This window comes from Psittacula echo, assembly GCF_963264785.1.
Source record: "Psittacula echo genome assembly, chromosome: 2".
Classification (NCBI taxonomy): domain Eukaryota; kingdom Metazoa; phylum Chordata; class Aves; order Psittaciformes; family Psittacidae; genus Psittacula; species Psittacula echo.
This window is the reverse complement of record NC_137737.1, coordinates 159,887,998-159,900,287: the sequence shown is the minus strand read 5'-3', so window position 1 is coordinate 159,900,287 and position 12,290 is coordinate 159,887,998. Positions and strand designations below refer to the sequence as shown.

General features: G+C 51.3%; 1 protein-coding gene across 1 annotated transcript in view; it reads right to left on the bottom strand.

Moving 5' to 3' along the window:
- Positions 1-634, bottom strand: part of RHPN1 (rhophilin Rho GTPase binding protein 1) — a gene marked incomplete at both ends in the record, with an annotated part of 29,640 nt that extends 29,006 nt beyond the window's left edge. Inside the window, one exon of the mRNA XM_080611054.1 lies at positions 545-634. Within this exon, the coding sequence (XP_080467180.1) occupies positions 545-634 (90 nt within the window). The remainder of the gene's footprint in view (positions 1-544) is intronic.
- Positions 635-12,290: the final 11,656 nt, after the last annotated feature.

Genomic DNA, 12,290 nt, shown 5'->3' with positions numbered 1-12,290 from the left:
CTGAGGACAACACTTACTGGCTTCACCATGCTGTTACTGATTAAACAAGTGACAGCAACAGGCTATCAGCCCCATCTCACATGTATAGCAAACTTCTCTTGCAGGTAGTTCCCAAGGGAGAAGTTTGTCCATGAGCAATACACTGCCCCATACACCTCCAACAGCAAAAGGGCTGGGCTGGACCATCTTCCTATGGGCAAGGAGAAAAAGCCAAACTAAAGGAGAATTTGGTTAAAAGTAGTCAGTAGGAAGCTTGGAGTTAGTGGAGGAAGATGAGGTAAAGGAGTGGAGTTTAAGAGACGATGAGCTAAGAGATAGTTGTGTAAATCTGCTTATGGATGAGCACATGGCCACATTCATATCGCCTATCAAACTGTACCCTGAACCCCCCAGCACAGTTTGATAGCCAGGATAGACCTGAACTCCCACCCATGGGGACCACCATCCCCACAGACCAAACAGGGACACCCAGCCCCATAGAGCATCAGTTGGGCGCTTTGCCATCCTGCACCCCCCGCCATGGCACCCCACCACTGTGCCTCACCTTCCGGGTGCTGCCGCTCTTCAGGCCTTGCAGGAGGACAAGGGCATTGTCCCCTTCCCCATCAGGGCTCTCCTCTTCAGGTGGCATCATCTCCAGGAGCGCAGCATCCACAGGCTGAATGAGGGGGCTCCTGCCTGGCCTCACTGGGTGGCTCTAGGGCTCAGGGCCCTCTCTTGGTTAGCCCCACACCCTGCTAACTCCCTGGGGGGGTTCAGAGCCCAGCCCTATCCTATATGGGGGGCTTAAACCCCCACTAGCCCCTGCTCATTTATGCTACAAGTCCCCATACATATAACAGTTACTTAGATCTAAGCCCATAGCCTGTGCTCCCCCTTGAAGAAACACCTAGTATGACGGAGGAAGCCCCCAAAACCCCTGTATAAGGGGGGGGTGGCAAACCCCACAGACCCCCTTGCAGAGCTACACCAGCTGAGGGGTGGGGGTAAAGGAGGGGAAGCCCCACAGACCTCTCTTGCAGTTAACCCAGATAAGGGGGCAAAGCCCACAGACCTCCCTTACAGAGTTACTATAGAGGAGAAGAACCTCCACAGACCCCCCCCAGTTACAGAGGTACCCAAATGGGGTGGGGGTAAAAGACAAGCAAAAGCCTACAGACCCCCTTACAAAGATAGCCCACACGGGGAGCAAACCCCATAGACCCTCCCTGCAGAACCAAGATGAGGGGGGCAAAGCTTACAGACCCCCCCCTCCCTTACATATATACTCCAGGTAGGGGTGAAACTCCACAGACCTCTCTCTTACAGAGCTACCCCAGGTTGTGGGGAAATCCCCATAGATCCCCCTTAAAGAGCTACCACAGATGGCAAAAGGGGGGCAGTTCCCCACAGAACCCCCATATAGAGCTATCCCAGCTAGGGAATACGGACAAATCCCCAGAGAACCCCCTTAAAGAGCTGCCTCAGATGAGGAAAGAGGAGTAAATCCCCTCAGACCCCCCCGCCGTGCAGCGTTACCTCAGCCGAGGGGGACCAAACCCTACGGTCCCCCTCTCACTGAGCTACCCCGGACAGGGAAAGCACCACAGCCCCACAACCGCCCCCCTTAGCGGGTCTAACCCCGCACCACGGCTGCCCTGAGCCCCGTCGGCCCCGCTCACCCCTCGGTGCCCCTCACGGCCCCGCCGCTGGGCGCTGCTGGCCGAGAGCGACAGCGACGCCGGCCCCGAGGCCGTGCGGGGCATAAGCAGGGTGGGGGGCGGGGCTAAGGGCAGCTTTAGCCAATGGGAGTGGGGAACGGCGTTGAGTGACGGCGGTACTGGCCAATGGACAGAGAGGAGAGGGGTGGGGAGAAACGGAGAGGGGAGGGGGGGCGGAGGGCCCGTCGCCCGTGGCAACGGTGGGAATTAGAACGCCGGTGACGTCACGGGGGGCGGGGCTTCGCGTCGTCCCTCGGAGGGCCCGCCCCACATCTGGGTGCGCATCCGCTCCCACCCCATCCACATCTGGATGACCCCATCTTTAACCGGACACCCCCCCCATCCTGGACACATCTGGAAGCCCTCACCTTTAATCCCCACTCTCCCCTCTTCGGCTTCTTCCACCCCCCCCTCCGCAACATCTGGGCTGCTGTGGTGGGGGGGTGCAATAAGGGAGCACCCACAGGCGCCCCCATTCAGCCTTCTGGCCCACTGCTATGCTTCAGGTGCTCTCCTCTGTGTGGTCCCTTGGTGCATCATTTCCCCCCCTCCCAAATAAACCCCAAAACATCTGGATGGGGACACTGCAGCTCGCACAGCTGCTGGAGCAACACCTGGACTGCTGTGCCCTTGCCCTGCTATAGCTTTAAGATGTTGCTCCAGTACAAAGCACAATATAATACAAAATATAACATAAAAATATATGATGAAATAAGGTAAACCTCAATTTCTTGCTTTTTCCAGGCAGATATAGGCAAACCCTATCCCATTTTCCCTCCTATGGTTGAACCATAGTTTTACTCTTAGTCGGGATCATAAAATAAGAGCCAGACTAAGCAACAGTATTAAATCCCGTAAAATATTACGGAAAAATATCCAAAAGTTGGAAAAATCCCATTCCCAAGGTGCATACAGGGTTGTAACGGATACAGCACCCAGCACTGGGATGCTGAGCTGGTTGTCACCTGTGTGTGTCACCACCAAAAGGTCCCTTAAGTCTTTATCAGGATCTAGCTTCATTTCTATAATGAAGTTAAGGAGATCATGTTTGTGTGTGATGAATCTTACTCGTGTTAAAAGGATACAGGGAACTCTGTGCTGTTTAACAAGGGGAAACAAATTATCTCAACATACATTAAACCCTTTATATTGAATAAATCTATAACTGCCTAAATTTGTTAAATCATTTCCACCTTTTCCAGCCAGCTTTTCCTTGCTGGGGCTTCAAGGACTGTGTGATTCCAGGGAAGGGAGTGTGTGAGGAAGGATTTCTCTCTCCCTTCTGGATTTCTCAATCCTAAAAGAGCTGCTGGACCAACAAAGTGGAATTACTGATTAACCTGGAATAGCAGCAATGCTTTTCTGGATGAATATTGCAGTGGTTTGCAAAGAAAAGTGCTTTAATTGTGTGACTGCAACTGTCTACACAGCAGAGGGTGTGCAGGAAGAGGTGTTTATTCCTCTACTAAAGCTAACGAAGGAGTTGCCTTTGGCCCAACTGTGATTGACAGCTCATGGGATATTGTCACCTATACATCCTTCAGCAGCTCGCTGTGGTGTCACCAAACCATGCAGAGACCCCATCTGCAGCCTGGTTTTCCCACATTCCTTTTGTGGTCCACATTTCCCCATTGCAGAGCCCTGGATGGAGCCATCCCACTTCCATCTCCCCCATCCTAAAGACCATCTGCAAAGGGAAATGACATGAAACTCAGTTATTAAGAGGTTTAACCCAGGTTGTGCTTGTTTAGGATGCATAATGGGAGCTGGTCTAGGCTAGGAGTGGTTTATCTTAGCTTACCCACTCTGCAAACCCCATTGCTTCCCATTATGAACATCCCAAATGGCATGGAGAGCTTGGAATAAACCTGCACCGTAAATCTAGATGGGATCCATAGGGAAAAATGGGATAAAACGAAACACACACCAGTCCCTGGCTCGGCAGAAAGCGGCCAAGAGGGAACAAGCCCCAGCACGAAGTCGTCCTCTCCTGCTCCCTACCCCGGGGCTGGCTCCCATCCCTTGACAACTTTTACTCATCCAGCAAGAAAGGTGGCTTGGATGCTTTTTCCTGGGATGGCGCAATGGAGATCAAAGAGGCTTTCCCGGAGCCAGCCCTGCCTTTGGGCTTTTCCGCTCCCGGCCGCGAACCGGGAGCATCATTGGGAAGAACCAGGCGGCATCTTCCCAGGGGAATGTGTGGCCCCGCTGCATGCCCTGGCTGGGGATCTCAGCATGGAGCAATGCCTTTTTTGCCCCCAAAATCCAGCATTTTGGGGGAAGCTTTGCTATGCAACGTCCTTATGACCCCTTTGCATCATTCCCTTCCCTGCTTGCACCAGATTGGGAATGGCTGACGCCAATTGAAGCTCAGCTGCAATGAGTTGCTTGATGGCAAAGTGGGCAGGTGAAAGCAATGGACTCACCTGCATGAATAGGGCTGGAGAGGAGCAGGATGGGTGAGTGACTGCTTCAGGATGAGGGTTGTGAGCACTGCAGGACTGCACCCAAAGTTTGGGCTCAAAGGCCTCCCTAAACCCAGCTATGGGGCTCTGATGGGTAAGAGGCAGCTGAGAAAGGCTGGATTTGTGGGCTAATTTGCTAATTGAAGGGGGGTTTATCTCATGGAAGGTGGTTTTCCTTAAGCTGTTCTTAAAGCAAAGCATTTGGCTCAATCCCACACCTGAGTGACGCAATGCATTCTTCTCCTAGCAGGTCTCCCTGTTGAGGAGATGTTGGTTAGGGGGTTCCCCTCAAATACCGCTTTTGGGCTAAAACTCTATCTCCCAGGGTGCATCTTGAGCTGGAAGCCTCCAATCAGGGCTGAGGGAGTCTTTAAATAAGCTGCTTGGAGGGGAGGCATTGATCTTTGGAGGCAGATGGGGTAAGGTCTTTCATGCTTTGAGAAAGCAATGCCTTGTCCTGAGTGAGTGTGGTTCCACTAGCAGCTACAAGTACCCACAGCTTGGTAAAGGTGGCAAAATATAGAGGGTTTTAATGTGTTTTCTACTCCTTGGGAAGTCTTGTGGTGCTCTGTAACTTGTTCTCTCTTTGAGGACATCCCTTTCCTCCTCAGTGCTGGGAAACCGTCATGGATAAGGACCAACTTGGTGCTGTTTGCTTTTCTTTTGTGCCTTTTGAGGCCTTGAGTTTCTAGGGGAACAGTGATCTGGGGGGGTCTGGCTGCTATAGCCATGAGGATTAAGAGAGGTGGTAGTTGCCTTCTTTGGTGGGGGACTCAATATCTCATCTTTACTCCTGTCTTTCAGCTGTGTTTTATTATAGTTCCAGTGTGGGTGCTTTCTGGGTGCAATTAAGGCCTGGGTAATACTTGCTGAATACCCTGGGCTGTTCTGAGGGTGCAAATCCACCCCTATCTCCCTGGATATGTGAGTTTGGGGGGACTTCCCTTCTATTTTAGCAGCAATATTGCTTTTACCACCTCTAACAGCAGCTCAGGGACTGCACTCAAGGCTTTTCCATTGAAGAACGCTGTGGGGAAGGGGAAATACACAACAAAATACTGGATTTTGAGGGCAAAATAAGGCATTGCTTCATGCTGAGATCCCCAAATCCTTGTTAAAGTCATCTTGATCCCATAGTTACAAACTGAGCTGTGGAGTGAGCATCTGTTGGGGTTTACTTCAAGAGCAGAACTGGGGTGCTACCAGCCATGAGTTGTCTCATGTCATTGCAGTGACCATCCTTGAGATGCTGCTTTAACCCCATAACACATCTTGAAGAGCTGGTGCATGACAGAGCCATGGGGGTCTCAAGGGGCAGTGGGGCAAAGAACAGCAGCAGGTGAGTTCTATGGGGCATAGAAGGGGATTTTTGGGGGCTACCATAATGTTATCACACTTGTTGGTGGCTCTGTTGGGGAGCTCAGTCCTGAAGTGATCAGCAGGGAAATCCTTTTAACTTCCATTTGGGAGCCCATTTTGGTGCTGCTGGACATAAGGTGGCATCACACCGTGGTTTATCCTCACCACCAAGGGGTTTGCTGCAGGACTTGCCTGTTTGGCCTCAGTGGGATGAATTTCCCCTTGTCCATAGGAAGCGAAAGAGAGAGTCAGGGAATAAGGAGGGGGAGCCGAAGGCACCCAGGAGAAAGGTGATGAAGAAGGAACCAGAGGAGATACCATGCGCAGTGGAGGTACCAGCCAGCCCTTTCCATGCTCTGGCATTGGGGTGACCTTTGTGTCTGTCCTCATTGTTTTGTGGGCATCAAACCCACTGCATGAACTTCCTTCTCTTTTGCATTATCTTCGTGCACAGCGCTCTGTGGTGAAAGGGAAGAAGAAGAAGAAGTCACCAGAGATCAAGGTGAAGCCACTGCAGGAAAACATCATCAGCAGGTAACTCCTTGGTTGGAAGGGGATAGGATCGTGGGAGCTGCAAGGATTTGCCTCTCCATCTGGGTTCACCTCAGAGCCATCCATGGGAGTGCAGTGTCCATCTCTGCTCTCCCTGGTCTGCTTTGAGCATCAAAAAGGTGGGTTTTAATTGGGGAAAACCTTGCGTTCTTCATCTCCTTTTTGGCCAAGAAGCTCTCTAAAGCAAGAGGCTGAAGAAGGGGAAGGACTTGGTTTGAGCCTGCAGGATGGGATCCAAGCAGAGGAGGGAGCTGCTCCTGGGCTGGTACGTGGTGGTCTCTGTGCCTAAGAATTCAGGAGTACTCATGGTTTGCTCTCAAGGAAGCTGTGGGGATGGTGTTCTCTGACTTGTGGATCTGAAAGGGATCCTTTGGGCATGTTGGACGAAGTTAAACAGTAAAGCTCAGATTCAGGTGGTTTTGGGGTTGAAACAGTCACTGGAGTCTTGGAACAAGAGCATGAACTGGCAGGAATAGGGAGCACATGGGTGACTCTAGCGCTTCCCAAGCATGAGGCTGGGATCAGACTCATCCTGACAGCATCCCTTTCTGAGGCATTTGGTCTTCACTGCTGCTCCTGGATGATGCTAGGGACACAAATTCCCTTTCCATTGTGCTTTGCCCACATCATGTTACACTTATACCCCCCAACCCGCAGAGATGCTTTTTCTCCTGCCCATGCTGAGCCTCCATCCCTCTTGCAAACAGGGTTTGTAACGTCAGCAAACCCTCCCGCATGGATGCTATTAATGCTGCAGCATTGAAACCCCTCAAGGGTGCCTGTGGTCCATGTCCTGGTGTTCCCAGTGCAAGCTCCAGGCATTTGCATGCAGGATATGTTTTGGAAGACCGTGGCTGTCTGCTCCTGAACTTCCCAACCCGACTGCTGACAGCACTGAAGGATTGTGAAGTCGAGAGCAGGCGTATTCCCAGGGAACAGAAGGTTATGCTGCTGTAACCAACCTATAATTAAGTCAGGGTTTTTTTTCCCTCTTTAATGAGTTTTAACTCAGCAGCAGCTTTCAAACAAATCCCTGTGTGGTTTTGGCCTCCCTTGAAAGCCTTCGGAAGAGAAACTTGGGGAAGTTGTGATTTAGAACAAGAGCCTTGATGTGCTGGCTGAAGCTGGGATGGGTTTCAGGGTGCTGCATGGTCAGATGCAGAACAGCCTGGCTTTGGCTTTGAAAACAAGTGTGCAAACACTTCTAGTTATTCCCTGGGCTCTGTTTGGGTCCCTTCTGAGCTCATTTTCCTCTGGTCCTCTCCTCATTTTCCCTATGTTTTCCTTTTCCCTTCTGCTTTCCCTTCTTTTCCTTGCCCTCTGGTCACCCTTGTTGTATTTCCCACCTTGTGGCTTTGCCCCTATTTCTCCTTCCCTCTTGCCATCTGCTATAAGGGTCATTTAATCTTCTAAGGACCAAGCTGGGGTGGATGTATGTAAGCTATTTGATGCGTCTTTGTTTTGGAGCCCTCCCATCCCTTCTGTCCCCTATAGCAGCAACACATCCAGTGAGCAGGCGTTTCAGGAGCAGTGAGACTTCACACGTGTTTGCTCTATGAAATACCTATTCAGTGCTGTTGGAAGTCAGATGGGGGTTTCCTAAGCCCGTAAAACATCAAAGTTCTCCTTGTGCTTGGAAAAACACTTGGAAAAAGGTGTTTTGGGCTCCTGGTTTCTCGCCAAGATGGATGAGGAAGTGGGGATGTCAATGGGGCATTGCTATTGTGGCCTTGCTGGCTGTCACAGGGGATGGGTGGTTACTTGGGGGTGATGCTGCTGTTGGGGTACCCATGCCAGCTAATCTCTCCCATATCAACACTGTTAATACGTTTCAGGAGGAGACTGAATCAACCCTGCACCAAGAGCAATCAGTGGGGCCAGAAGACTCTTCGAGGTAAGTTGGACCACTTCCTGAATGCTTTTTGGCCAGAGAACTTCAAATTTGCCCTTTCTCTTTTTGCCATGGGGTTGTACATCCCTGTTTTTCCTTCCTGTATCACTGAGCTGATGTATCCCTCCTGTATCCCTGCTGCTGCTGCCTTCATTGGGCAGCTTGGCCATGTCCTGGTGTCTTCAAAGACTTTAAAGCCTGCCAAAAAGCATCAGAAGTGGAATTTGGGGCCCCAAATTGTGCTTTGTGCTTACCTGGATGTGAAGGAGAGCCATTCTCATCCTCTTTGGGAGAAGAAACGCAGTGTCCCAGCATCAGGCTGGGTAGCGTCAGGCCATGCTTCCCAACTGCCCTATTGAGGGGTGCCAGCAGCGGTGAAAGATGGGCAATGGTTCTGACCAGCCCACCATGGTGCAATGTCCTGAGCTCAGGTCTTTGAGAGTGGAAATGGAGGCTTCTGTCCCCATCCAACCTCCCCAAGGCTGCTGGAGTCAGCAGGCTGTGATTTCTCATGTGCACATACCTACATAAATACAGAGGTAGGCGGTGGGGAAAGGCTGGTGGGGACAACCAGCCTCCCAAAACCTGGGAAAAGGGTGTTTCTTCCCTCTGCTCCATGCTAGATCTGGGCAGACATAGGAAGCTGAGCTCATAAAACTGGTCCTTAGCAGGCTAATCCTCTTTGCCTCTTAGAGACAGGGGCTTTCATGTCCAGTGAGAGGCCTCTAATAAGACCTTGTGGGGAAGGAGCTGATTCCAAGTGGTGGCAGGACCTTCTGAGTCATGGGTGTGCTGGACTACTAATGAGATTGGAGGGGCTGAGCGTGTTTTGCTGGGACATTCACCCTAATGAGTTCAATGGGGATTGTGTAAGGTGTGTTCTGGCTGCGAGGAGACATCCAGGGCCTGGTTTGGTTATGAGGACTTGTTGCCTCCATCCTAAGCAGGCTCAAAGCCTTTCCTGAGCCCTGTGTTGCTCTGATGTCCCGCAGGCTGGTAACTTAGCATCAGCCTAAATGGATTCTTACAAAGGAGCCCAAAATCTCACTTGATGTTGTAGAACTGTGTCTATGGGATGGTTTGGCTAAAAGAAGAAACTGTGGGTCTTTGTGGTCACTTGGATGTGAAGGAGAACCATTGACATCCTCTTTGGGAGAGGAAACCTGGCTTCCCACCTCATTCCTGGGTAGCATCAGGCCATGCTTCCAAACTGGCCCTGCTAAGGGAAGCCAGGAGGGGTGAAAGATGGGCAACGGGTCTGGCCAGTTCATTACAGACTGAAGTAAGGACCTGAGCTCAGCTCTAAGCTTGCCTGGCATGGACTGCAGGAATGTGGCTTTGGTTGGTGTGGATAAGTTGACTTGTTGGGCTTTTGCTTTGGTGGTAGTGCTGATCACAAGCTGGGGATGGGATGTTCAGCAGCCTGGCAGGCATCTTGCTCTGTTGGGAGGTGGTAATGACCCAGCAGGGACACCCCAAGCTTCCACGTGTGCAAGGGGACACTGTCACCTCAACCCTGTGGAGATGTAGGCTCAACCTGCAGGACATAAGCTTGGTTTAGGCTGTGTTTGCTGCTTTCTCATTCAGGTTTTGCTTTGCTTTTTGGAACATGAGAGACTCAAAGATGAGTTTCCCACCTCCCTTTTTGACAGAGGGGAGACTGAGCTGAGCTCTTAGGCAGAAGCTCTTCCCTGTGAGGGTGCTGAGGCGCTGGCCCAGGGTGCCCAGAGAAGCTGTGGCTGCCCCATCCCTGGCAGTGTTCAAGGCCAGGTTGGACACAGGGGCTTGGAGCACCCTGCTCCAGTGGAAGGTGTCCCTGCCCGTGGCAGGGGTTGGAATTGGATGAGCTTTAAGGTCCTTTCCAACACAGACCATTCTAGGATAAGCTGCAACCCGGGGCCAGTTGCTGCTGCTTTGGGGTATCTCCATCTGCTGCGGCACCCATGGTACTGCTGTGCTTGAAGGGAAATGAGGGCTTCGTTGGGAGCATCCCCTAACTTTGCATGGGAGATGTGGATGCTGCTGCTCACAAATGCTGTGAGAAGTGTCCATGCTTCTGTTGTAGATCCCAGTGCAAACCCTGGAGAGCAGGACCTGCAGCAGGAAAACAGCTCTTGGAGACTAAGGCTGGAGTTGGGGTAAGGAACCCGGGGCAGGGGGATTGTCACCCCCTAAACCCAGTCCTGCACGGGGCACATCCCTTGGCACCTCCTCCTTTCACCTGGGCTTTGGGGTAATCTCTCTGCATTCCCAGTGTCAAGGGAGGGGATTCTCCCCTTCTGCTCTGCTCTGGAGCCAGGCTGAGAGAGCTGGGCTGGGGCAGCCTGGACAAGAGAAGGCTCCTGAAGGGGAGACCTCAGAGCAGCTCCAGTGCCTAAAGGGGCTGCAGGAAACCTGGAGAGGGGCTTGGGACAAGGGCCTGTAGGGACAGGCCAAGGGGAATGGCTTTAACCTGGGAGAGGGGAGACTGAGATGAGCTCTTAGGCAGAAGCTCTTCCCTGTGAGGGTGCTGAGGCGCTGGCCCAGGGTGCCCAGAGAAGCTGTGGCTGCCCCATCCCTGGCAGTGTTCAAGGCCAGGTTGGACACAGGGGCTTGGAGCACCCTGCTCCAGTGGAAGGGGTCCCTGCCCGTGGCAGGGGTTGGAATTGGATGAGCTTAAAGATGCCTTCCAACCCAAACCATTCCATGATTTCTTTTTCTTCCCTTATGGCTGCTTCCCGCAGGGCCCAAAGCCAAGTGATGGTGTTGCTGACGAGGCTTCATCCCTCTCTGAAGAGCCTTTGGAGATGGATGTGGGGCTTGCTGCTACGACAGAAGGTGAGGAGAAGGAGCTGGACCTCCCTGTCCTACAGCAACAAGAGGATGCCCAAGGCCTAACAAGCAAAGAGAAGCAAAAGCGAAGGAAGAAGGAAAAGGGTTTGCTGGGAGAAAGAGGGAGGAGGAAGGATGAAGTGGAGGAAAGAAAAAGAGGGAGGAAGGAGGATAAACTGGATGGAAGTCCTGGGAATGTTACGGAAAGCATTAAGGAGGAAAGTGCTGATGGGGGCAGCAATAAGACAAGGGGACAGGGAAGAGCCAAGCAAGGGAGCAACAACAACACCCGGAAACAGGGTGGCATGAAGAAAAAGCAGGAGGGACAAACAGGGAAGCGCAAGGAGGTTAAAAAGGAAAAGGTGGGAAAGATGGGGAAGAAGACAATAAAGAAGGAAAAGCTGGAAGAGGAGCAAGAGCTGGAGAAGGCAAATGAAGGAGAAAACTGCATGGGAGATGAACTGGAGGAGAAAGATGGGGTGGGAAAGGGAAGTGAAGATAGGGAAGGGGTGAAGGAGGAGGATGAGAAAGGGGATGAAGGATGGGGTGAGATGCGGAGTGCAGGTATCAAGCAGGAGGTGAAGGACAAGGAGGGTGAAGAAGGGAAGGGAGATGTGCCACGGAAAAGGAAGGTGAAAAAGGCAGAGGAGGAAATGGAGGAGAAGGAGGAGGAGACCCCAAGGAAGAAGCCAAAGAGGGAATCTAAGGAAGAAGGAGGGGAAAAGAGCAATAAAAAGGCTAAAAAGAAGAAAGAGGAAGAAAAAGAGGCCACTAAAAACAAGTGGAAATGGTAAGTGTCCTGTGTGCCTTGGGCCTGTGGGCAGGTGTAACCCTAAAGCAATTGGGGGTTTAGCTTTATTTCTTAGAGTAAAACTTTAACTTTTTTATTACTATATCTTAGTAACAAGATATTTATATAAATATATTCTATTTAAGCAAAATATTTATATTTATATTACTGTATTTTAACTTTGCTGTATTTTAAGCCTCGAACTCGGCGCTTTTCACAGGAGGAAGAGATAAGAGAGCACAAGGACTTGAATCCACAATAATACTTGTATAACAGTATGTTTTACCCTTATAACAGTACATACAGTATGTTTTCCTCCTGAAGTGGTTTTGCTGATGCCCACCCAGGGAAGGGAGATGCTCGTGGCTGGTGAAAGAGATGATTTATGCACACCCCTGTAATAAAGGCACTTCTAAGACAGTGGGACCTGCAACAGGGAGGCGTAGAGAGGCTTCATTTACCTTTTTGCCTCCTTTTGCAGCAGTTTTTGGGTGATCCAGGCAAGCTTGTTTGATAGGAGAGCACTGGGATGAGTGTGGCAGGTGGATGCTGTATTTGCCTTTGTAGGTGGCTGGGAGCAGTGGCTTTAGCCACATGGTGTCACTGTCTCCCAGGGCACCCCAATACCTAAAGATAAAGGAGCATTTCGGGAGCTGGATGCTTTGGAACCCGTTGCAAACCCGACCTGTGGGGAGCTTTTAGGTTGTTACCCCACTCAGGAG